A 25740-nucleotide genomic window follows, 5' to 3' on the forward strand; every position below is an offset into this window, starting at 1 on the left:
GGAAAATGTTATTAATGTCATCTGCTTTAGAAAGGATACCATAACCTTGAATCTGAAGAGAAACCCCCATTTCTCTAAGCAGATGCAGCTCAACAGCTAGGACAAAGAGAGAAGTAGAGGCAAGAACCACAGATAAGTCTTCCAGAAGTTTGGCCCGGCATTCCTAACCCCTCTGACGTAGCTGTGTCCAAATGGGCCACTGTCCACATGGGCCCCATGCTTGGCTTTCATTTCACTGAAGCTACTCAAGGTCCTCTTCCAGTCTCACACTCGGATTTCAAATTCAAAGTCCCCTATGTCCAACTGTAGATGAACTCATCCCTGGCCGTGGGCCCAGGTTTCCAACTGGCTCTTGATCATTTCCATCTGGGTGTAAACAGTCACCACAGACTCAAAACACTAAATCTGAACTCATCATCTCATCCCCTACACCTGCACTTCTCCTGGTGTTGCATCAGGTGATCCAAGTAGTAACTCTGAGGCTCCTCCTAGACTCTCCCTCAACCCTCCTTTCCACATGCAAATCCACCACCAGGCCCTGACAATTTTACCTGCTTAACGGTGTTTCTGTTTTTTCTTTAATCAGACCTCTGTTCTGTATTTCTGGATCACTGCAGGATAATCTCTCACTCAACTCAAAAAAGCATCCTAACTGTGCTCCCTATCTCCAGTCTCTTCCCTGATATAGCCTCCCCAATGTGTTCTATCTAAAATATATACTGACTAGATCACTCCTCTCTTTAAAATCTTTCAGTAGCTTCCCAGTGCCTTCATAAAAAAGACAGACTTGAGTATACTCTAAAAGGTCCAATGAAATCTATTCCTTAATTCTATCTTCAATATCATCTTCCACCTCCTGTTCCAGAAATGTCCAACAACACAGCTATTTTGCTCAAGCTGGACCCAATGTTTAACATCTCTACATACTAACCTTCTCATGCCACCTACCCCTCCCTGTTATCCCGAGCCTGGCCCTTCATAGTCAGCTGGTAACCCTCCTAACTTTCTTCAGCCCTAGTTCTAAGTACTCCCTGCAGGTTCTCCCATAAATGCCCTGTGAATATTACTGGGTTTGTCTCTTCTTTTAAACTGTAACTTCCTTGAAAACTAGGAATTCATTCCATTCAGCTTCCTTTTATCACTGCCTACACAATGTCTGGCATATAACATTTCTAGAATAAGTAAATGAATGAAAATAAATAAAAATATCAAGTATAAGATCCAGAAAGATCCTCTTCTGTTTCAGCCTTCATTTCAGACTAAAGCAAATGCCTATAGCCAATCACAACTATTTCCTCCACTAATTTTTATATTCAAGAAAACTTAAATGACATATGGGCAGTACATATATGTCAAAAGGCCCACTAAGCTGTGGCCAACATGTGATTTGTGATCTGTATACCAGATCCTAACGTTGTCCCAAGAAGCCAAAGAATCTGTGTCAGAGTGGGTCTGTCTAGGAAATTTTCCAGATGTTTAGTTATAAAAGGTATAAAAAATTCCTCAAGACAGGAACTTTACCTAGAACCAGACTGAAATCTAAGACACAGCTTACTTGCATTGCATGCTTATTTAAGAGATGGAATAAGGTTATGGATACCTCCAAAAACAGATTTTTTTAGAATGTGCACTCTCCAAGGGGAGAATCAGGGTTTCAACATCTGTGTCTTCACAAAATCTTACAGTGCGCCTAGCATATAAATGTCTACCAAAAAAATATATGTCAAAGTTCTACAAAAACATCCAATACCAAAGATGGCCCTACTAAACATCCTAAAACTTAGAAATGGATTACAAAAGAAGCATTTTTTTTCTTCCCCTCTCCTTTTCAAAACATCCCACGTCTTTTCTCTGCATAATTATGTTTAAGAGAGTCAACAGTTTTTAATTCCCAACATGTATTGGGTTATAATTTGGTGATAGCAGTGGTTTACAATACTACTTTAGGATAAAACTGCAAATTAAAATAGTCAAAAGGGTACCATACGTAGTTTTTAATGGATCTCAATGACATTAAAACATGAAAGAGCATCTATGACCGGAAATACTGAAAGATTATGACCTTGGGCCCCTTGCCTGGACCAGAGAAGCGTGAAATCTGTAAAGGGCACTTGTCCAACTCATAGAAGATTCCTGACTTGACACTATCCCTGAGATCAAGGCAAGGCTACAGGGTGGATACTGCCAGGCAGCATGACCTAGCTCCACACCTGCTCCCAAACCCAGGCCTCTCAGCTGGTCCCCAAATCCTGTCTTTCTGTGCCTCAGATGGGACAAAAATTTTGTTTGGTCCATGGATTTTCCTGGAAGCCGATCCTGAGGAGGTCATTATAGCTCAGTGGTATCAGAGTGCAGACAACTCAGCTAACAGTCATTTGAATAATAATGATAATGACAATGTGCTATTGGGAGAATTATTTCACATGAACCGACTTGGGTACCCCCAAATCACATTATCTGCCCAATAGAATATGTTAGCATTGCAAATGTAGACAAAACAAAATGTGGTAGTCTTATGTGTTTATATTACTGTTAAAGAAAAATAATTTTACATGTTAATAAAAATGAAAGAAATGGAGACTACCCAACCCTCTTAAAAATTTATCCTTGCTACATGCTGAGATCATCTGTGAGGAAAATATGAACGCATGCCAAGAACAACTTCAATTGCACATTTAATTTTTTAAATTATGCTGTGGCTTAATTAGAATTTATCATCCTTTGAGACATTGCTCTCCTCTTTACTATTTCTTTGGCTGCCTTGTGACTGAAAGAATCTTCTTTCCACAGCACATACCAAGTAAGTTTTCCTGTTTTAGAATTAATCCATGTATCTGTTTAACTTAAAAGCCATAGCTCTCTTTGGGGTTTTTCTTTCTCTTTTTGCTCCAGTTATAAAAAAATTACTTTCATATAGTATGTAATCAGTTTCCTGATAGAGACCTAACTTGAAATGTGTTGTATTTTATATACTTTCCTATACTAAAAGCACCTAACTTTTTTTTAATGTTTTATTTCATTTTGAGAGAGCATGAGCGGGGGAGGGGCAGAAAGAGGGAGACACAGAATCCGAAGCAGGTTCCAGGCTCTGAGCTGTCAGCACAGAGCCCAATGTGGGACTTGACCTCATGAACTCTGAGATCATGATGTAAGTTGAAGTCAGATGCTCAACCCACTGAGCCATACTGTCCTTTGACACGTAATCAAGTGTGACCTGAAAACTTAATTAAGGCAGATTTGTTCCAGTGCTTGTGGGAAAGAAAAAAAGAAAGGGTAAAAGCAAAGAGGTCCAGGACTGATAATGCACATCTAAAGGAAGGAAACAACCCCTGGGAGGCAGCACCACTGCAGGGATTCTGACCTGGAACTGGACCTCTCCCGGGTGCCTAATGTGACCCTGAGTAAAGACAGAAGCAGCACCCTCCACTCTCCTCTCCTCCGGGCACCTCACCTCCCTCCTTTCATCCCGTGCTTCCCATCCCCATCTCTCTGCCTTGGCCTTAACCTGCCACATTGCACTCTGGTATGACCTCCAGGCAGAAGCTGCCAGTCTCAGGCAGTAACTAACGTTACAGTACCTGTTTTCCTTGTAATAGCACAATAATAATGATTTTTTGATTCTGTAACTAACAGAGGCAACTAAACTCTGAACTGTAGTTGTTTAACGGGCAATACTGTGTTTACTTTCTAGCTACAGCAGCAATAAATGACTGCTACCCACCTGCTAAAAGAAAAGACAGAACAGATTTATGAAATGAAACTTTCAAATTCAAAATTATCAGTCACATGGAACAGGAGTAAAACACTTCAAAAGTTATCTCACTACATTAAGATTTTAAAATAGGCTTTCGGTTGCACAAGTGCTCAGTCGGTTGAGCCTCCAGCTCTTGATGTCAGCCCAGGTCATGATCTCCCAGTTCGTGAGTTCAAGTCCCATTTTGGGCTCTGTGCTGACAGCAAGAAGCCTGTTTGGGATTCTCTCTCTCTCCCTCCCTTGTTTGTGCACTCTTTCTCTTTCTCAAAATAAATAAATAAACTTAATTTTTTTTGAAAAATAAATAATATACGCATTAAATTGAAGATTAATACCCACTCTTCCATTGTGGGTATTCCGAGACTTCAATTATTCAGTCTGACACCAAGCCTGCATTTTTTTTTTTTTTAATTTTTTTTTTCAACGTTTATTTATTTGTGGGACAGAGAGAGACAGAGCATGAACGGGGGAGGGGCAGAGAGAGAGGGAGACACAGAATCGGAAACAGGCTCCAGGCTCTGAGCCATCAGCCCAGAGCCCGACGCGGGGCTCGAACTCACGGACCGCGAGATCGTGACCTGGCTGAAGTCGGACGCTTAACCGACTGCGCCACCCAGGCGCCCCAAGCCTGCATTTTTTGAAGAGTGGGTAGACTTTTTGAGAACTGTGCTAGGTAATAACTGAAGTTTATGTCTCTAAGAATTACAGGGATACTCAATAGGAACACCAATCCTGGCCCTCAGACCCCAGATGGGACAGTGACATCCATTCTTCCTTTTCACCTGTTCATTCTTGAACAAGTATTTACTGAGTACCCACTTTGGGCCATGTACTCTTCTAGGTGCTGGGGAGGTAGCAGCGAGCAAAACAGAGGAAAACACACCTACCTTCATGGAACTTACTTGCAATGAACAAAATAAAGAAGTGTAAAGATAAGTAAGTGGCCAGGGCAATAGTGGTTTTTCTTTAGGGAGGAGGGAGCAGTGGGATGTCAGCCATAACAGCAACATCCAACAGTTAAACAACAGTGGAAAAAACAATCTTATTAGAAAGAGAACTGAACTGGATGGTGAATTAGAGTTGCACCTCCCTTTAGAAAGACAAGTACTTTTCCCATACTTCATTCCCCTTTCCTACGTGAAACCATCACACAAGTGTGGGGAGACGGATGGCTTTCAGTAAGACGACAGAAGGGTTGATCTCTCACTTTTCTCTTTCTTTCTGGCTCTCTCTCTTACCTTGGTCTCTTCTAATTGCCTTTGCAGATTTTTAGGGTCCACAGCAATAGGTTCAGATAAGTGTTTGCTTGCTGTGACCTCACAGGCCTGGAGCCCAGAAAGAAGTCCACATGAGGCATCTTCATAGTGTTGATATTTATCCACCAAGTCTTTAAGATTATTCCCGAGGACATTGCACTAAAAAAAAAAAAAAAAATCAGAAGAAAAAAAGCGTGGGGGATTAAAATCCCACTATCTTCGCATGTATTAAAAACCTTAGGACCTATGAGTAATGCAACCTGGAAAACACCAGACTTCAGCCAAAGTTAGTGAAACCTACAGGACTAAGATTTTCTCTTTTACATGCAGAAGCATCTTCAAAGAGTAACAATAAAAACAAAGAGGTAGTTCTAGATGTATACCAATTCAAAAACATATTTACAAGATCTGGGTCTTACCCCAGAACAAAGGATTTAGGAACCAATCACCAGAGGAGGCTAATCTACCAGGGCACATTCCCAAGGAGTTTTATACACCATGTGTACAGCCATGTATTTGATGGAAAGGTTTTCAAAGTGCTTATAATAAATCACTCATATGTTACACAAGACTGATGTTGCACAAGGAGGGCAAATAATCTAGATCAGAATGAAGCAAAGGCCAATAATCAATGACGCTCTTCAAACCATCTGTGCAACTTGGCCAGTGTGTTCAGTTTATACTGTAAACAGGGAAATGTTCTTCGTATTGTTTTGTTTTTAAACAGAACTCTTCTGCTTGTCCACAAGAAGAAGCTGAAACAGTCTGTTAGCCATTAAGTATTAAAATAGTGCACTGATCAAAGATATATGCAAAACAAACAAGAGTCATATATGTGAAGGGAATTATCCGAGATGAAACGTCACCTCCCAAGCCTGAGAGGATGCAAATTAGCAAGCAAATTAGCAAACCACGCTTTGGGCTCGGAACCAAAACATATACGCCACCTGGTGGTCAAATCGGATGCTGGCATTCTAGAGTTCAGGCTGCCTGGAAAATGCATCTCAAAACACTAACTAGGTATAACTTTAGGCTCCTAACCTTTAAACACGTTTGCAGAAGTAAAGCACATGCATAAGAAAGACGGGATGAGGATGAAACCACCTTATTTCCTCTGCTTCAGTTCTTAGATTTCTCGCCTCTAATTCCAAAACAAAAGTTAAGAGGGACAGGGTGAAAACTCTAGTCATAGTCTGATCTTCCCTTAAAAATGAAATTACCTTCGAGTAGAGAGACCTGAAGCGATCGGCAGCATGATCCAATTTGCTCTGGACTTCTCTGTGGGTTGCAGAAGTATCGATATTGTCCTGGTCAGCCTTGCTACTGCCGCTTCTCCTGCTGCAAGATTTGGCCGCTTCTAACACTCTGTTTCCAGAAATTGTGATGTACCTCAAGTCCCCTTTGTGAGAAATGACGTCTTCTGAGAAACTCTTCTGCCGTTTCAGTTTGGTCATTAAACCACTGAGGTCGTCAGCACCTGCTTCCAGGTTTTCCAGTTCTTGTTCTGACTGCTGCAGCCAGTGTTCAAACTCGCTATAATCTGCATCGAACTTTTCTAATTCTTCCTGCAGAGAATGCGTTAATTTCATTTTCTTCTCCGACTCGGCCAGTGCGGTCTCATAATGTGTTTTCAGTTCCTTCATGTTCTTCTGCAGTTTCTCTTTTTCCTCAGGAGAGAGATAGTGACCCTGTTTCTCAAGCAAGGTTTGTGCAGACTGAGTGGCCATGAGGACTGCTTGGTGCTGAGAGACGATCTTCTCATGTTGGGCCTGCGTGAAAACAAATCAGCCGTAAGGTCAGAGCGGCGATGGGGTGACACGGAGGTGTCAGGAGCCCAGGACTGACAGACTTGCTTCTCATTAACCTTGTCAAGGTGCACAGTGTGTCCCGTGTACTGGTGCATTTCAGAAGAGCATGCTCTGACCACCCTAACCTTACTTCTGAGGAGGTTTCCCAATCTTCTCTAGAAAGTACTTAGATGATCACATAGGACAAGTACTGTTTTTGAGAAGTTTGGAAAAAATGTAATGAATTTCTCTTCCACGTCTAAAACAAACATCTACAGTATGATCTCAATTTACTCACTGCTTCCTCACAATCACCTTAAAGGGACTGCTAATGTCTTCAGCTAATCACTGAGCAGATAAATACAATATTTTAATTAAGAAATGATCCTGAAAAGACACATACATAGGAAAAAGAGAATTTCTTCCTTTTAAAGCTATAAAAATCCCATGACAACAATTAAGCGAGAACAATAGACATTCAGAGGAGCCCAATGAGATCAACGAGAATGCTGGAGCTACCTTGCTTCTCTGGCCCTCAGCTTCTTGCATGGGGAGAATGGAGACAATTACCCCTGCACGTCATGGGTTTGCTGAAAGGAGTACATGAGGTCACACGTGTAGAATACCTGCTGACGAGCCTGGCACGTACCAGAGGTTAAAATACACTGGAGTCCCTTTCTCTTCCAGCCATAGCAGCTTCTTCCATTCCCCGCAATATGCCATATAAATGTGGCAAAACGGAGAAGAATCCTTTTGGGTCATTTTCCACATTTCTCATAATGGTTTACAGGGAGTCAAAGGGCCTGGTTACATTAACGCCGAGCTCTTTTACTGCTTGGCTGTCTCCCACCCTACTTGAGGCACGCCAGTCTCTCAAATACTACCTCTTCCCTCACCTTGTTAGGCACGTTAGGACCTTTTCCTCTGGCTGTTCTCACCAAATGGTTCTTCCCGCAGGTATCTGCCTCGCAACCCCCTTCCCCTCTGACATGTCCTCTCCATGTCTTCCCACAGATCTCATCCTTTCATGCAGCCTACTCAGATGATCCTATTTAATGCTGAAGAGTGGCTCCCAACCCCACGCTCACCCACCTGTACCCAACTCAGCAAAACCTCACCACTTTCTAACATCCCATATCGCATAACATTTAGGTATTTGTTGTCTGACCTATCATCCTCACTCTCCTAGTATGCAAACACCATGACAGGGAATTTCATTTGCTCACTGGGGAATCCCAAGCACCTAGAGCAGTGTTGGCAACAAGGGCTAAATAAGAATAACTATATGCTGTGAAGTAGACAGGACCGAGAAGCACCGCTGTAGGGCAACTGTTCACTTTCAAGTCTGATCCCCCACTAGTCAGCAGCGAACTACTTGTATTCTCATTATCCGTAACAACACCTGCCACACTGTGGGCACAAGATAAATATTTGTGTCTGAAGAACATTTCCCCCACAGACTGTGTCTTTGGCATTTGAAATGGAACCACATACTATTCTCCAGTGGGTCTTCTGAACATAGTAAGTTAGACATACAGAACACCTTAGAAATTTCTGATCCACCCCCTTCCTTTTAAGGTGAGGCAACTCGGGCTGAAGGAAGAAATGCCATGGCTGAGGACATGTGGCACAACTAGAAAGAGCTAGAAACAGGCACTGGGGCTATCTCTCCACTCTGCCAGGACATCAGGAATTCCTACAGCACTTTCAGAGTCCATATTCTTAGAAGCAAAAAGATCAGAAGGCAAACCTCATGCAGTGAAACATCTTTATGTCTCAATCCACCCACCCGTATTTTTCACTCTTTGTGTCAAGTTACTAACCTTTCCTGACTGTTATGTAATGGACTCATAAGGCATTCCTAAAGGAATTCATTAAGTTTTTCATTTTAAGAAATAATTATAGCAAGGTTCTGTAAGAGCCCCCAGAAACCATAAATATAATAAATACTTCCACTTTTCTTCTGGTTTAACTTAGATTTCCGGTAATATAAAAACCTCCCGGACAGCATTCTATTCCAAAGACTACAAAAGACAAGGACATTGAGGAAAACACACAAAACTGCAAAAGTGCCTCAAAGTCCAGTCATCTGACTGCAAAACCCAAATGCAGAAATAAAATGATCAATTGTGTGACGCTGTGAAAAAGGTTTTTCCAAAGTTGCCTTTGGTTCTGTGGTAGCATTACTGTTCACTTCAATTCACACTCACACCACAAATTTTTAAAAGGCTTTTCATTCCTCTTCTCAGCAATGCCCTTGACTATAGAGATGAGCCAAGGCTCAGGGAGAACGTGAGAGAGCTCAAGAGTGCACAGCGAGGGGCGCCTGGGTGGCGCAGTCGGTTAAGCGTCCGACTTCAGCCAGGTCACGATCTCGTGGTCCGTGAGTTCGAGCCCCGCGTCAGGCTCTGGGCTGATGGCTCAGAGCCTGGAGCCTGTTTCCAATTCTGTGTCTCCCTCTCTCTCTGCCCCTCCCCCATTCATGCTCTGTCTCTCTCTGTCCCAAAAATGAATAAACGTTGAAAAAAAAATTTTTTAAAAAAAGAGTGCACAGCGAGCTGGTCTGCAAATATGGAGTAGAACTTAGCACAGCAACTGAGCTCATGGCCTAGTTTTAAATCCAAACTCCAGCCCTCACTAGATATATAAACTTGGGCAAGTGACTTCTTCTGTAAAGTTACAGTCTCCCTACCTGTGAATCACGAGTAGGATGTAGCCTCAGAGGGAGCTGGGTGGACTAAATGTGTTGAGATGGAAAGAGCTAAGAAGAGTACTTGGCCCACCATAACTTATCTATAAGTATCAGCTTATTATTACTTCTATCAATTCTTAGAAGTCGCTTCACTTAGAAGAATGCCATAGCTAATGATTTCTCATTGTTTTTGAGTTACTTAGAATTCTCACAGTAACTTACATTTGACATGATGAACCTAGAAAATGGGACTTTACTCTTAATGGTCACTAAGGTTTTTTAATGTTTTTGAGAGACATTTAATGGTTTTTGAGAGACAATTTATTTTGAAAGAGAGAATGAACATGAGAGCAGGGTAGTGGGAGGGGCAGAAAGAGAGGGAGAGAGAATCCTAAGCAGGCTCCACGCTGTCAGTGCAGAGCCCGATGTGGGGCTCGATCTCACTAACTGAGATCATGCCCTAAGCTGAAATCAAGAGTCGGACGCTTGGGGTGCCTTGGCTCAGTGGGTTGAGCACCCAACTTCGGCTCAGGTCATGATGTCGTGCTTCGTGGATTCAAGCCCTGCGTCGGGCTCTGTGCTGACAGCTGGGAGCCTGGAGCCTGCTTCAGATTCTGTGTCTCCCTCTCTCTTCAGCCCCTCCCCCACTCATGCTCTGTCTCTGTCAAAAATAAATAAACATTAAAACAAAACAAAACAAAAAAGTCAGACGCTTAACTGACTGAACCACCCAGATGCCCTGGTCATTAAGGCTTTGAAAGATAACTCAGGTGCTCCTCTCTTTAACCGTCCTGAAAAACAGAATTTGACAATATCTCTATGTGTAAAATAACCAACCTTAACTTTCTGGTATTGCTGGTTCAGATTCTCCTCAGTGGTTCCAACTTGTCCATCAACATCAGTTTCCAACAAGTTACCATTAACTTCATCCTCTTCTCCAATCGCTGACTTGCCATCACCTTCTTGAAAATGAGTCCCGTTCTGTTCAATTACCTGTCTCTGTCTCATCCCTGCCCTTTCTGAATCTTTGTCCACATTTGACAGCCAGTCCAAAAGGTTTTCTATTTTGGTTTTGCTCTCTTCCAGCTGCTTCACAGCTGCAACCTGGGCAGAGAAAGTTCACAGTAGGTATTCTGAATGCAGGCTGAGGCACTAGTTTTAAGATCATTTAACTTTAGAGTGGGGATACTAAAAGCTGGCACACACTGAAAACTGAATGCAGTGAAATTAAACCTTAGAGCAACAGGCAATTACTTGGAAGTTTCCACTGTCCTTAAAAATTTTAACTACAATTGATAAGTCCTCATGTATTTCCCAAGTAGAAAGTCTTAGAATCCCACTTAAATTTTTTTTTTAAAGTTAAAAAAGCCAATTCTTTAAGCTTCTGTAGATTTTGGTCACTTACATAACTGGAAACCCAGAATTCTAGTCTCTGGTGCTCAGCATTGCTTACTGCTGCCCGGGAACACTTAAAAATTCAAGTGGCTGTTACACTAATCGTTTTCAACAAAGCAACAGTGTACCATATATTTGAATAAAGACCTTTTCAGTTTCTTCTTTGATTGCTGTTGTCACAACTTTATCCAGCTCCTTTTTTGACTGTTCTGCCTTTAGATTAAGCTGTTCACACTTTAACTTGGCTTCATTAAGTTTCTGCTCAATCAAAGCTTTATCTTCTTGTGACAGCTTTTCACCATTCTCTTTCAAGAAGTTCTCTGTATTTTTCACTATTTCTGCCAAAGCCTGTGCACTTCCTTGCATATCTTTCTGTAATTCCTTATAACACAAAACAAAAAAAAAAAAACTTATTAAATGATTACCTATTTAATTCTTCCAGAGTTGTAATTCCAAAAGAGGGTGTGAGCAAGGAGAATCTAGCATACATAGTTTGACAAAATATAGTCGATTTGAGCTGGTTACTTAAATCACAATATTTAACATAATTCGAAATCTCAAATAGCATTAAAGAAAGGTGTCAGATTTTCATATTTCACAAAGGGATATGGTTTATAAAACACTGAAAATAATGAATTTAATAATATAATCTATACAAATTGGCACACACCAGGTATTCTTACATCATGTGAGCACATTTATAAGAGCTTTTAAATACATGGTAATATTATTTATTCAATTTCTAAACATTTTTTTTAAGTTTATTTATTTTTCAGTGAGTAAGAGAAGGAGTGCCCGCACACGTGCATGCCTGAGCCAGGGAGGAGCAGAGAGGCAGAGAGAGAATCCCAAGCAGGCTCCACACTGTCAGCACTGAGCCCAACGTGGGGCTCGAACTCACGAACCGTGAGAGCATGACCTGAGCCGAAATCAAGAGTAAGATGACTGAGCCACCCAGGCACCCCTACATTTATTTTAATATATATCTCTACTCAGGATAAAAACAGAGTAGTTCTCCCAGTGAACTAACATTAAGTTCTAAACCCCAAAGCTCTCTAAAATGCAATGTTTGCTTCTTTGCCCCAGCTGTTACAGCTCCTCTCAGTCTAGATTTCTTTATGGAATTTTTATTCTTCTCTTCCTCCTTTACTTTGCATTTTCGTTCTTCATATTACACCGTTTGAACTTTCATATTATTTTTTCATATTTTTAATTTCAGCCTCATCAAATTATTCTAAGAAGTATTTGATCATGATCTCATGGGTTGGGAGTTCAAGCCCTGTATCAGGCTCCACACTGACAGAATGGAGCCTGCTTGGGATTCTCTCTCCCTCTCTGTGCCCCTCCCCGGCTCATGCTCTCTCTCTCTTTCAAAATAAATAAATAAAACTTGCAAAAACAGAAGCATTTGAACTGAAAGAGACACTAGTTATTAAGCCGATACTATGTGACATTAACTGTGCTAGTCACTTAATTAACACACAGTATTTACTTAACTCTTAAAATCAATGAAGTGTGACCGATGAAGAAACTGAGGCTCGAACAGATTTGGTTATAAAGCTAACAGTGTGGAAGAGTCTGGGATTTGAACCAAGAGCTAACTAGTTACAATGAGAGTGTTCTTTCTCCCGATACCAATATAAATTATATCTTTACCTGCCATCACTGTTTGTTCACTGAAAAGGAACAAATTGTAGAGAAAGAGGAAAGGAATAAGAAGGCATTAAGAAAGAGAACGAGCCCAAATAAATGGCTATTTCACCTGATGCGCAAGTGAATGAGCTGGGCTTAAATAGATCCAAGTTTTAACTCCTCAGACAAGGTATTTCCATTAGCAACCTCCTTTTGTATCTCCTTCCCTGAGTATCTCACCAAAACCAGTCAAGAAAATTACCTGGCTTTCTTGAAATGGAAATGTAACTCTTGGTATAAAGTTTAAAGCTCAAGCCTGGAGCCATCTAAGTATGTCTTGGCTCAGAAAAGCTAAAACGATTTGGTAATAATAGCAATCAAACTTAACAGCAACATAGACCTGCTGATGCAAAACCAAATTTTACCTCCTGCTTGGACTGGTACTCCTTCAACTCGACCGTTCCATCTCCAATCACAAAGGCTTCTTGGTGACCGATCAGGCGGTTTTCAGTTTGGGTGAGGAGATCACATATCCCTTGGAGTTTCTCTTTGTACTCCTGCTGACGCTCTGCCACGATCTAAAGCGGGGCAAAATCAAAGCATCTTAAATGTGTGCACATGAACTATTGTGATTACTCCTAATTAGAACACACTTTGCAACTTCTAATAGAAAAATCAGAACATATCTTGCAAGATTTTCTGAGTATGCTGTAAACATGATAGCAGTGGGGTAACAAATTGAGCAAGGTGACACAGAAAGTGAAAGCATGTCCCATATACAAAGGAGGAGATGTGTGGATGAAACTGCTCAGCAGAATACTGGCCATGCATATGTGTAAGAGATGGAACCTCTGACCGACAGGAAGAAACATTCCATTTTCTTAAGCTCTTGAAACCTGCGATACACACAATTAATTCTGCAAAAGGATATCAAAACAGAAGTTAGTTGTGACTTGTCTGTGAACATACTTAATACGTGTATATAGGTTATCATGCTAGAGACAAAACCTAGGCACTTCAAGAAATAATAAAAGCATTTGCATGCAATATTTTTACTTAACCACTATGCCTAATTCCATTCCCACCCATTTGCTCATTATTGTTATTAGATGTAGTATTCTAATATAATTCACTAAGAGATGAATTTAGTAAGTCAATATTAATACTTGCATTTTTCACTTTCCTATTACTCATACACTAGTTATTCATCTGATAGCCACTGATCATGTTTCCTAGGAGCCTAACACATACCAGGCAAGCACTAAGTATTTTATATTCATTTTTTTATCGATGCTCACAATCCTACCCAGGTAAGCACAGTGATTATTTCCAGTTTATCACTGAGAAAATGGTGGTTGAGCGGCTTGCCCTAGATCACACCCGTCTGGGTGCAGCTGGGACGCACTAAGCAGTCTGGCTCCACAGCCCACACTTTGCACTGCTGTGCCATACTGCCTCCCAGAGGAAGAAGACACTGTAACCTTCTTTATCCATATGTTCATCAATTTATCGAAATTTCTGAGTACTTCCGTATTTCCTACTACACGGAAAAAAAAAAATCAAAACTCCCACTTGAAAACAGTAGTTTCAAGGAGTCACAAAAATCAAAATTAACTATAGCATTATTATGGAAAACAATATTGTTGTATACTCCAGGATCTCTACATTAACCCTCTCCATTAACTGCCTTTCCATATTGCCTTTGCATATTACACCATGATCCTTAGGTATCCTCATTACAGGTTTCGCACGGAAGAACTAAAAACAAAGAATGCCAACTCGACAAAGAAAGGCAAACCTTCTGATCATCAAGATCTTGTTCTAGCTGTAACTGAGTCTCTAAACGTTCCACCTGGGTAGTTACTGATTCCTGTACATCAAGAAAACACTTCTGAGTTGTATTTAACAGCCTCAGCAGTTGTTTGCTTTGGTTGGGAGACAGGTCTTGTGCATATTCCGAAATGAAGAACTGTACGTCAAAAGCCGTGGTCTCCAGCTGCACTTTGGTAGGTCCAAGGTCTTTTAACACATTCTGTGAACAAAACAGTACAAGGTACAAAAGGGAGCTAAGCCATAATATAAAGTTTACATCAATAATATTTTAAAAATATGTTTCTTATATCATGGACTGAAGGTTTTATTGACATTTTTCATGATTTGTTTAGTCAAAAATCTATTCATCACCTAGTAACAGACAGCAATGATAAAATTATTTCAGTACTATGGTAATTAATATTATATGGAAAGACAACACCTATAAGAACATTTTAATCTTGCCTGCCACATTACATTTAAAATGTAACTCAACAAAAAACAAAGACCCAACTTACATATACATGGCACGTTAAAGGGGGAAATCAACATTAAACTATTACTTGCTAATATTTACAATATCCATGTATTTATGGTTGCTCATAAAAAAGCCAATGGGGAATTTGAAACATAAATTCATTGAGTTAGAATTTCAGTTTCTGACTCACCGGCCAGGAGCCTAAGCATCATTCATGAGGGATGCCATTCAAATTAAGAACTTGGGGAGAAAAAAAAGCCATGACAAAAGTGACCAGTACATAAATACTACTTAACTATGATGTATTTATAAGAATAATTTAACTATTATGTATTCATGTGACTAATAAATAAATACAAATTTCAAGATGTAAGTGGTGGGAAGAGAGTGGTAAGGCAGTTGGAACAGCATCAGAAAGACATCCACAAAGTTGTGATTATTTTACAGTTGTGTCTATAACCATAAACGTGTGTGACACAAACATCTTCTAGAGACAAAGAAAGGAAATAATTTTAGATTTAGCAGTCATGTTTTGTTCTACACATTTGTTATTTTATTTATTTTTTAAGTTTTTTAACGTTTACTTATTTTGAGGGGTGGGGGGAGGAGGAGCAGAGAGAGGGAGAGAGAGAATCCCAAGCAGGCTCCACACTGTCAGTGCAGAGGCCGACACAGGGCTCGAACTCACAAACTGTAAGATCATGACCTGAGTCAAAATGCAGAGTTGGATGCTCAACTGACTGAGCCACCCAGGTGCCCCTACACATTTATTATCTTAAACCCAGAAGTTTTTAGAAAAAAAAAATTTTTTTTTATAAAGGGGGGGTGCCTGGGTGGCTCAGTTGGTTGAACATCTGACCTCAGATCAGGTCATGATGTCACAGTTTGTGAGCTCATGTGGGGCTCTGTGCTGACAGCTCAGAGCCTGGAGCCTGGGCCTCTCTCTGTGCCCCTCCCCCACTCACACTCTGTCTCTCTCTCTCTCTCAAAAATAAACATTAAAAGAAATTTTTTAATATGGAGGTTTTTCAATAAACTTCATCTCATTTATTTTGATACTTGCCTTGAGAAGTTGCAAACTTTTCTTCACATGTTCAGTATCTTGAACATTCACAATCTCAATATCCTTCACAGATTTGTTCTTCTCTGATATCCAATGTGAGAACAACTCAAGTTTCTGCAGAAACTCTTCATGGGAAACTGCTAGTTTAGACTAGAAAATAAAATTGCGTGTTCATTTCTGTCAATCCCCAAATTTTGAATTCCTACAAAAAATGGTTCTGTTTCAAGGGCTAATAGTATGAAAATAAAAGACTTCATCTTATGACTAAATTTTCAAACAATCAAAATTCTCTTCAAGACTCAAATTCTGACTCAGCGTGAACAGTTTCAATGCCTACCATTTCAGAGTCAATCGCGAGCGTGACGCGTTTCATCCTTTCTGAAGACACACTGCTGAGGGAAGAGAAAGCAGTCTGCAAACTTTGGTGGCCTAGACTCAATTCCTCAAGCTGTTCTCTGGGGAAGTCACTGGGAAGGGAGTTTAAAAACTCTTCGGCCAACTTCATGTCTTTTCTTAAAATAACAGCAATTGGAGCCAATCCCAATTCAAATGTCTGCAAAAAATATATATCCCAGAACTATTCAGTGAGAAACACAAATATAACTATTATTTTATATGTAATAGCATATGTAGCATATTACATATTTAGAATATAATAAATAAAATAAGCACAATGCTTATTTTTTCCAAATTAACACCAGCTGACTACCATTCATAATAGGCAGCAGACAGTTCTCACCTCTAACTGTTTAAGTTGGTTCCTCAATGTTTCCAGATTATTATCCAGAGACTCCTGGATGTCTAATGGGGGCTTCATATCTTGAAGTAAAGCCAAATACTCGTGCATTTTTGATGTGTGCTGTAAACACTGCTGTAACTCACTGGAAAACTAAACACAAATTTGGACATGTTAAATCAATAGCCTTTACATAGTTTTTCAAAGCAAATAAATGGGATTATTCCCAAATGCTTCATGCAGCTACTGCCATTTGAAATGTAATATCAACTTACTTGTTCCATTGAGCTATCTCCTGAAGTCACTCGTTTTGACCCTGAAATACTTTCCAGATGTTCTGGGATATCATTGCATAGCTCCCCCAGCTTCTCATCACTCGGCAATGCCAATGCACACGCAGTCGGGTTTTCAAGTCCGGTATCTTTTAGGTTTTGTAAATTACGGGAACAGTGGTTTCCTTCTTCACCTTTAAGATCATCAAGAATGTGTGACTTTTCATCCACAACCTCAGAAGCAGTGGATGATTTTTGATTCAGGTCTCTGACCTGTTCTACTTTCTCTGAATATCTGTCAGCGAGCAGCTTATAGAAAATATTTTCAAGTTGCAATGGAAGTACTTTGGATGTGATACCTCTTTTCTCGAGCTCATACTCCATCTGGGTTAATTCTTTCATCAATTCAAATGCTCCAGTAATTTTCTGGCTATACTCATTCTGCTTAAGTATATTAAAGAGAAACTCAGACTTAAGATTGGCAATACAGAATGGATCATCTCTACTCTCTGCTTTTAGTTCTGGTGAGTTACTCATGGGGGAAACTCTAGAACAGTCACCAATTTTAGAATCACTGGGCACACTAGATGCTTCTTTTGCCAACTGTAATGTGTTTACCCTTTTAATTAAGCTTTGAATTAAAATTTCAGTGTCTGAACAGACTGGAGATTCTCCAACTTCTTGAGGATTCATAGGACCTTCTTCCAATCTACTTTCTACACCCTCAACAAATACTTGAGATGACTCAGGAATGTGAACCTCCTTTTCTTGGAGTCCTAGAGACAAAGCTTGTTCTTTTTGCTGCTGTTGCTCAATTGCTTCCATCTTACCGTGAATTTCTGAAAATAAGTAGTCCGTGCTTAAAGGGTTACTGGAGTTATCATTTCTTATCACATTTGTGCAGAGTTCTGGTGACACAAAATCAGTATTTTCCCCAAAGTCTTCCACGTTTTTAAGAGGAAAGATTGAAAGTGTGCTTTCATTCCTTTCTGGTGTGAAGTGACCAATTTCTGTTCCCCCTTCTGAGGCACTTTTGTTACTACAAAGATCATTCTGTTGGGCCGTCTCATTTAGAGGTGAGACTTCCTGGGTAAGAGCTGTCTTCTCTTTTGCATTATTTATTCCGAACTGTATGTCTTCTTTCACAGCAGGGGAAGCCATTAGAACACAGCTTGGTATATCTCCATTTGGTTTCAATACATCTTTTGCTTTTACATCTTTGGCACAATGTTTTAAATACGTGAACAGGTCAGATTCTTTGTCAGGTCCATCAGTGAATGAATCTTTCTCAGTATCTGTATTCCCTTCAGACAATGGAATGTCTGAAAGAATGTCATCACTGATCACTTTGGAAATTGAGGATTCAAATATCTCTTCAAGATTCTCAAACTGAACAGGACTTTTGCTGACCACTGTTTGTAGATTCTGTGGTTCATCTGCAAGAGTTACAGTTGTTTTTTTCAGGCTTCCTTTCACATTATGTTCTTCACTATCTGTGACTGGTGGAAATGGAAATTGATCATTCACTAAATCAAGATTCTTCCTTGTACTTTCACCAGGCAGAGGTCTGAGAGACCTACTCTCTTCTTCTAGCCCTTCTCTAAGCACATCTCCTTTACCTGAGCACATTTTATGAACATATGTTTCATCTTCTATTAGTATACCATTTTGGTCACTGTTCTTTTTAACTAGGCCTCTTTCAGGTACTTGATGATCTTTGGCACTTACACAGGCTACGGATGACAAATGGCTTTCCTCAGCAGGTTTTCCTGTTAAATCAGGCTCAGGACAAATGATTTTATCAAAAGGAGAGGAGTCTTGAACTGTCACATTCTCAAAATACTGATCTCCACCTTTCACAGTGTCAGTAGACTCTGGCTCTTGAATCAACTGAAACTTTACATTCATGGGATCCTTATCTACTTCAGAAGTCGAACAGGTATTAGTATTATTTAAAACACCTACAGAGCCAGAGGTGTTTTCTGATTCAGTGTCTTTAGTGACAGTCAGCAATATATCCTTAAGAGCCATGTCATGATTCAACAGGTCTTCTTTGCTTTTTCCAACAGCCTCGGGTGTACATTCTGGAAGGTTGCTTCTTTCAGTAACTAAGCTATTTTTACTAGTCGATTCTAGTTGTAAAACATTTACACTTTGCTGTTTTTCTGAACAACTGTAGTTGTGCGCTTTATCCGGGAGAATTACTTTAGTAACACTTTGATTTTCACGACCGTTTTCCTTTTCACTTACTGTGGTGGCACGCAGCTGGCTATTCATACCCTCATCTTGGTATGGGGGCTTTCCATTTTCACCTTCTACTCCTTCTTCACTGTCACCATCATCATCATCAGAATTGTCATCATCATCCTGATCATTACTGTCACATACATAATACCCATAACTGTCTTCACTTTGCACAGAATCTAAATGCTCAGTGTCAGATTTAAATTCTTGTTCAGCTATATGTTCTTCCTGTCTCCTTCTCCAACACCCAGTGTCATCAAATGTTGGAGAAGCACTGAAGCTCTTTTTTCCCTCTACAATTTCATAATCAGCCAATGAGTCATACTCATCACCTTCAAGGCTGTTTGCGCTTTCACTTTCTGATACAGTTTCCAGCAACTGTCCATTGTCCTTGTCTGAGTCAGCTGAATTTGAGCGTACTCTTTCACCAGAATCGAATTCAGCTTTCTCAGTACCTGTGAGAAAACCCTGAGGAGACTGTGTGTCCTCCCTCACACTTAAGCTATCAACCAGTGCTCCCTGGGTCACCACAGAATTTTCAATCTCTTTTGAAACATCATAAAAAACATCACCAGGAGGAGCAGCCCCATCATTTTCCTCTTGCAGTGTGGCATAGTCCTCAGGCTGTAGACAATCACAATCATCACCTTCAAGAAGCAGAGAATCATGGTCGTCGTCTTCAAACAAGGGGGTATCATAAAAATCATCATCACTATCTGTGTCTGTTTCTGTCACACTGTGCTGATCATCCAGCAGTGACGTCTCATAGTCACCGGAGCAGATAGTTTCTTCAAGCAGCGATGTACCACAGATACGAGATGGGTTGGCATTATCAGTGTCACCCTGTGGAGTTGTGGCACAGGAGTACTCTTCCACTTGGGACTCATTTTTCCCGGCTTCAGGTTTCTGCTGAGAAGCAGCGTGCGGTTCTTCATCCTCACCATAAATATCTGAATTATATTTATCACTGTGAGATGGTACCTGAGGATCACTGTCACCTATATTTAAAGGATTTTGTTGACAGTGTTCTCCCTGTAAACTGATATTGATAGCTGCAATTCCCAGAAACTGGTCTTGAAACTTTTCTCCCATTCTTTGACCCAATAACATGGTTTGGTCACTGAATGACAAAGTAGAGTCTTTACATTTGTTTCCATGGCTCTCTGTGGTATGTAAATCATTAAGACTTTCCTGATCATTCCTCAGTTTATCATGACTTAGCAAGGCACTCAGCCTGGGAGAATAGTCAAAGGTTGTCAAATCCCTGCTTATATTATCTTCATTCTCTTTTTCATTCAAATGACTGGTTCTACTAGTTTTTGATTTCATAATAGGATTTGTTATCGAGTCACTTGCAAAGTTTTGAGTATGTTTAGAATGACTACATTCACCTGCATGTTCATTTATTCCAACTTGACTTTGATTTTCACAGTTTTTGTTTTCAGAGTCTTGTCTAAGCATGCTAACTGGTACAAGTCCAGGCTGTGTTAAACACGATACAGAATTGGGAACATGCACACTGGATGAATTCTTAACTTTATGATCAGTTGCTATTATATTTGCCAGGTTTTCTGACTGATGAAATTCACTACTGGTAATGTTATTTCCCATTTCATTAAACTCTTCATCTACGGCATTCTTTCTCTCCTCAGGGATTTCTTTACACTTAGGTTCTCTGCAATAACATTTATCAAAACTAGTCAGTGAAGCTACACTGTCATCCCTTCCTTTACTTGGAGCATTATTCAGAAATACACCAGGGAGTCCTAAGACATCAAGACATTCTTTTACGGGTGTGTCCTCAAACTCGGCACTAGAGCCTTCCAGTAGCATACCAACAGCTTCATTCAAGTCTCCATCGTATAACAAAAGCCTCTGCCCTGTGTTTGCATCCATATAGCTATTTATCATCAAATAAGACAGGAATAATTTTTTAGTTTGTTCCGAGCTCTGAGTTGCCACTGGCTCTTCTCCATCAAAAACATCCTCTTCTTGCCTGTAATCATGGACTGTGGATGGTTGGAATTTACAAAAAGAGAGCCATCTTCTGGCATTTTTACAAGCTTCTAAATCTCCCAAATCTGGCATCTTATCAGGCAGTATTATACTTTTTAAAATCGATGCCGTGTTATTATCTATAATTCCCAGCTGCTTAGCAACATCCAAACCAATGACTTGAGAAGTTTCTGGAATATAAAGAGCAGCTATTTTCTGCCTGCCATTCAGGATTTTGTATGCCAATTCATTTGTAATCAATTCTTGCTGCAAGGAAGAAGATGTAGGAAATATTTCACCAGAGTGAGGCCAGATGAGTCCCACATAGCCTCGCTGAGCCTCTAGTACCAAAAGAGCACTGCTCGAAGTTATGAGATCACACTGGACCGCTTCATCCACGGTTAAACGTTTAGCAGGATTTGAGTGGATGATTCCACCTGTTTGAACCTGATATGTGAGAATACTGTTAGCCATGTCTCTGTCTATCACCCCTTCCATCAAAGCTTCTTCAACAGTCATTCTCTGACCAGAATTGCAATTGATCAGACCTCCAGAAAGCAGCTGTGCGCCTAATAACCTAAACATGGTTTCCCGGTCTATGAGACCTTCATGAGCCGCCCTTAAAATGCTTATGTTTCTTCCACATTTTAATGTTATTCTACCTCCTTCTTGTGGTCTCACAGGTAGAAGCCGCATCCCAGTGTTTTCCTGTAAAATACTTCTCTGTATAATATCTACTAAAGACACCTTCTCAGCGGTGCAGGGGTCAATAAGATCCTTACACATATTTTGCCTCTCCAGGACTTTAGAAAATAACGCTGAAGAAACCAAGTTCTGTTGGAAAGCCTTCTGTAGGGTCAGCTGTTCTCCAGTGGCTGGAATAACTAGAAAGCCAGTGGAAAGTAGTATCTCAAGCACTCTGATGGCCATAGATTCTGATATCATGCCTTGAGCCAAAGCTTCCAGAACTGGAATTGTGGTAGATGACATGGTGGAAATGATCTCCTTTGCTTGATTTAGTTCTTTGAGTTGGCATAAAACTTGTTCATCAATAAGGCCATGACTTTCGGCATCTTGGAGGTCAAAGCATTTTCTTAATTCTGGTGAAATCAGACCAGAAATCATCAGCTGTGTCTCAAGCAACCTGATTCCTGTGTCATAGTCAATAAGGCCTCTTAAAACTGCCTGAAAGACTGACAGGACTTCTCCAGTTGTCTCATCAATGGTGCCTGCAATCACTTTAGCCAGCTGAAAGGAAAATACAAAATTCTCAGGTCAGTGTGTGAGCCAAGGGTGGGCAGAATTTCATGAAACTTAGTTGGCATTTTTTTTTAATAAATAATACACTTCAACATGAAAATCCTCTACTTACCAAGGCGCAGCAATGCTGTGAATGTTAGGCAGCTCAAATGCACAAGTGATCTATGTCAGTGATCTATTCAACAGCACAGGATGTGATAAAAGCTTTGAAAACAACATGCATCTGTGAATTGAAAACTTAATATTGTGTACATTAACAAGGTTAGTGAGGACACAACAGAGTAAATGATGATAGTGAGAAAACAGAACACATACCTAAGAAGGCAAATCATGCTCTCTGCAACTGGGTGAGATTAGTCGACTGACATGAAAGAGAGTATCAAACCCCATGCTATTGATGTTTACAGCATACAGACCTTGTTCGCAGACAGTAAAAATGAACCAGAAAAATTGTTACATACCCCCAAAATGTGACAAGTAGTGTGTAAAGTATTCCAGGGAGTAAGGAAATTGAATATAAAGATAACTTTTTCAATACCGAATATTGTGTTGCAAATTGTGAATATGTATTGTCACGTTTCAAAAGTTTAAGGACAGGCCAAATTTTAAGCGATTTCTGTTATATTGTAAGAAGATGCTAGGGCATCCTCACCATGGCAAATGGCCCAGTTTCGCTCAAATAAATCTCATGGTTATCTCTAAAAATCAAAAAAGTTCCTAACATTCTAATGTCATCTTTAGAGATGACTCCAGGTTACTTTATACATAGTAAAATACCTAATATAGCAGACGAATGGCTTTTAAAGAGAAGAGTTAGAAAAATGAATGATTCTTTTCTTTTACCATGCAAGGCAGAGATTAAGATGTCACAGAAACTGATGACGGCAAGTGTAGGACTGCATTTAATACACAACACTAAGATCTCTAAATAGTTAGATAAATTCCATCCATGTTTTTTCCATGTACACAAATTCAAGGTCATTTCTTCCTCATTGACATATATTTCTACAACCATGCAGTAAAGCTAAGAATCTTGAAAGAGCATCGTGTTTTAAAAAAATTATATTACCTTCTCCTCTACCTTTGTATCTCCTAAGGTTTGTGATTCTTGTAGTTGTTTCAGAGATTCACTGAAGAATGAATTATAACTTTCTTGAAGAGATTTCACTTGTTTTTCCAATTCATTTCTTTCTTCATCTGTCATTCTAAAATAACCAGAAAGTATGAAAAAAGGAATGCAAGGCTTCAAGTGATGAAGACAACATAATAGGCTCAATGATTTTGCAAAGTAGAATCCTTTTCTAAATAAGCACGTGGTCATAAAATAAACCCTCAGATACAGATTGCTCAAGTCTCAGAATGACTGTGTATGAAAATTAAGAATGGCCCTTACACATCCAGGAATCCTTCTCTTGCCTGAGAAACAGACTGGAGGAAAGGATATGAATTAATAGATCAGCACTTCTCCAGCATATACACATTCCTAAAATAACAATTGCTGTTATCCGACAGAGGGAAATATCCTACTGTTAGTTTAACACAGAAATGGGACAGAAAGATACCATTACTCAAGATAAAACTTGTTCAGGCTGAAGTATGAATAAAGATAAAAAATTTACAAGGAGATTAACCTGATTCTCTAAGGTACAATACAAAGTCATTGTGGAATGATCCTGGGGACAGCCCCAAAAAGGATTTAAGAAAAGGGTAGATTTCTTCCCTGCCTGAGGCACTAGCTGAAATAAATGAAGTGCTCTTTTGGAAAAAGTGGGACCAAAACTATGCAAAATCAGGTTGCTGCAAGTCTCAGCAAAGAAAGTGAACAATATATCCACACACATTTTCCGAAAAGTAAAGTCACAGAGAATACTACTTAGAATTACTCTTGCCTTAGAATCTTTACTACTCACTAGCTACTGATCTTTAATCTCCCTGAACTCATTTTCTTCTCACTAATATCTGGGAATAATAGGTACATTTCAGGGTTTTGGTAAAAACTAGACGTGACTAAAAGTGACAATTAAATTGCTAAGTTTATAGTTGCATGTTATTATATTAAGTAAATTTCTAATTGACTTCCATTTTTTAAATCTCAATTAAAATTTATCAGCTTTTGCTCTGTTGAACATTAACATCACTTCTCTATTTTGAATAAAAGAGCTAATAAAAACCAACATACTTGTCTCCATGTTTTGCCAAAAACAGCTGCATGGTTTGAAGTGCTTCAGATAATTGTTCCTTCTTAGTTGATATTTCTTCACTGGAAATCTGCAAGGTTAAGAAAACATGCTCAAACTCTCCCCCTCATCAAGACTAGAAAATAGTAATTTTTAAACATTAATCAAATTTTAATTAAGATCCAGATGAAGGGACTACTTTCTGGGTGGCACAAATCAATAACCGATCAGTGATTACCAGTGTACAGGCCTGAATAAGAAGAGTACTTTATTTAGAATGCCAATTAGGGAAAGTCTCTCTCTCTAACCATAATGTCATCATTTTCATAGGCAATAATACTACTACATCATATGGTTGTCGCATTTGTCACAGCCCAACAGTGAATAAAGGTTGCCTTAACATCCCAAGTGGCCAGAGATTTTCCATTGGCCCAACATCATCCTTGCATCAAAAAGATACATGAACGTGGAACACTACTCCAAAAGAGTGTCTTCTTTCTCCCATGCTCTTGTATACCCTGCTCTTTTTGAAAAAATTATGGTGAAAGCATTAATCTGTAGATATGCAGACCAAGAGTAAATATTTTCGATTTCTAAACTTTGCAAAATTCATCTATGACAGAGGAATAAAACGTATCTGTTTAGCGAAAAGCAAGAAGTTGTAACATTTTTTCCCAATTACGTAGTGTATTACTTCTGAATACTTTCAGAAATGGACTGCCACTCTTTTAAACAAGCAGAAATGAGAGGAAATGATGGGCAAATGAAAAGTCTATTTTCTCCCAATGTACTCTATTCAGAACAAAGTCAACTTAAAGTCTGTTTTTTTCATGATTACAGGTAATCATGAGTCCATACTGATTTTTAATACACACATTTATTACTCACATCAAATTTTCTTAAATTTCACTTGACACAAGGCAATCTTTATTAGAGATGTAGGATTTAGGGCATGATCTGCATTTAAAAAGTGTCCACTAGATCTAGTAAAACGAATTTAGTGAAGTTTTGGGCAATTTAAAAGTGCAGAATAAGAAAATACCAAGGTTTATCATCCACATTTCTCAAAAGAAACTTGTTCCCCCAAGAAATCCTTGCTAAGGTTTATGTTCATATTTTAGTTCTTTCTCTGATGGGGGGAAAAGGAGAAAATAGTTAGCTAAATATTTGTATAAAGTTGCTTTGAC

The 25740-nt window shown here is 39.6% G+C and overlaps 1 protein-coding gene across 27 annotated transcripts in view; it reads right to left on the reverse strand.

The window, feature by feature from the left end:
* The window catches only part of DST (dystonin), a 502305-nt gene that overhangs the window by 119770 nt on the left and 356795 nt on the right, over positions 1-25740 (reverse strand). For 20 of the 27 annotated variants that reach the window (XM_086707113.1, XM_086707116.1, XM_086707108.1 and 17 more), the window contains 12 exons: positions 24556-24644; positions 23446-23581; positions 16881-22364; positions 16609-16758; positions 16207-16422; positions 15870-16019; positions 14315-14548; positions 12942-13094; positions 11032-11265; positions 10327-10593; positions 6231-6779; positions 4993-5169 (listed from right to left, as the gene is read on the reverse strand). In XM_086707113.1, coding sequence (XP_086563239.1) covers positions 4993-5169; positions 6231-6779; positions 10327-10593; positions 11032-11265; positions 12942-13094; positions 14315-14548; positions 15870-16019; positions 16207-16422; positions 16609-16758; positions 16881-22364; positions 23446-23581; positions 24556-24644 — 7839 coding nt within the window. The remainder of the gene's footprint in view (positions 1-4992; positions 5170-6230; positions 6780-10326; positions 10594-11031; positions 11266-12941; positions 13095-14314; positions 14549-15869; positions 16020-16206; positions 16423-16608; positions 16759-16880; positions 22365-23445; positions 23582-24555; positions 24645-25740) is intronic. The other 7 variants (XM_086707127.1, XM_086707126.1, XM_086707125.1 and 4 more) reach the window with 1 other exon arrangement.

Source organism: Puma concolor, chromosome B2 (genome assembly GCF_028749965.1).
Source record: "Puma concolor isolate L17-30 chromosome B2, mPumCon1.1.hap2, whole genome shotgun sequence".
Lineage (NCBI taxonomy): Eukaryota > Metazoa > Chordata > Mammalia > Carnivora > Felidae > Puma > Puma concolor.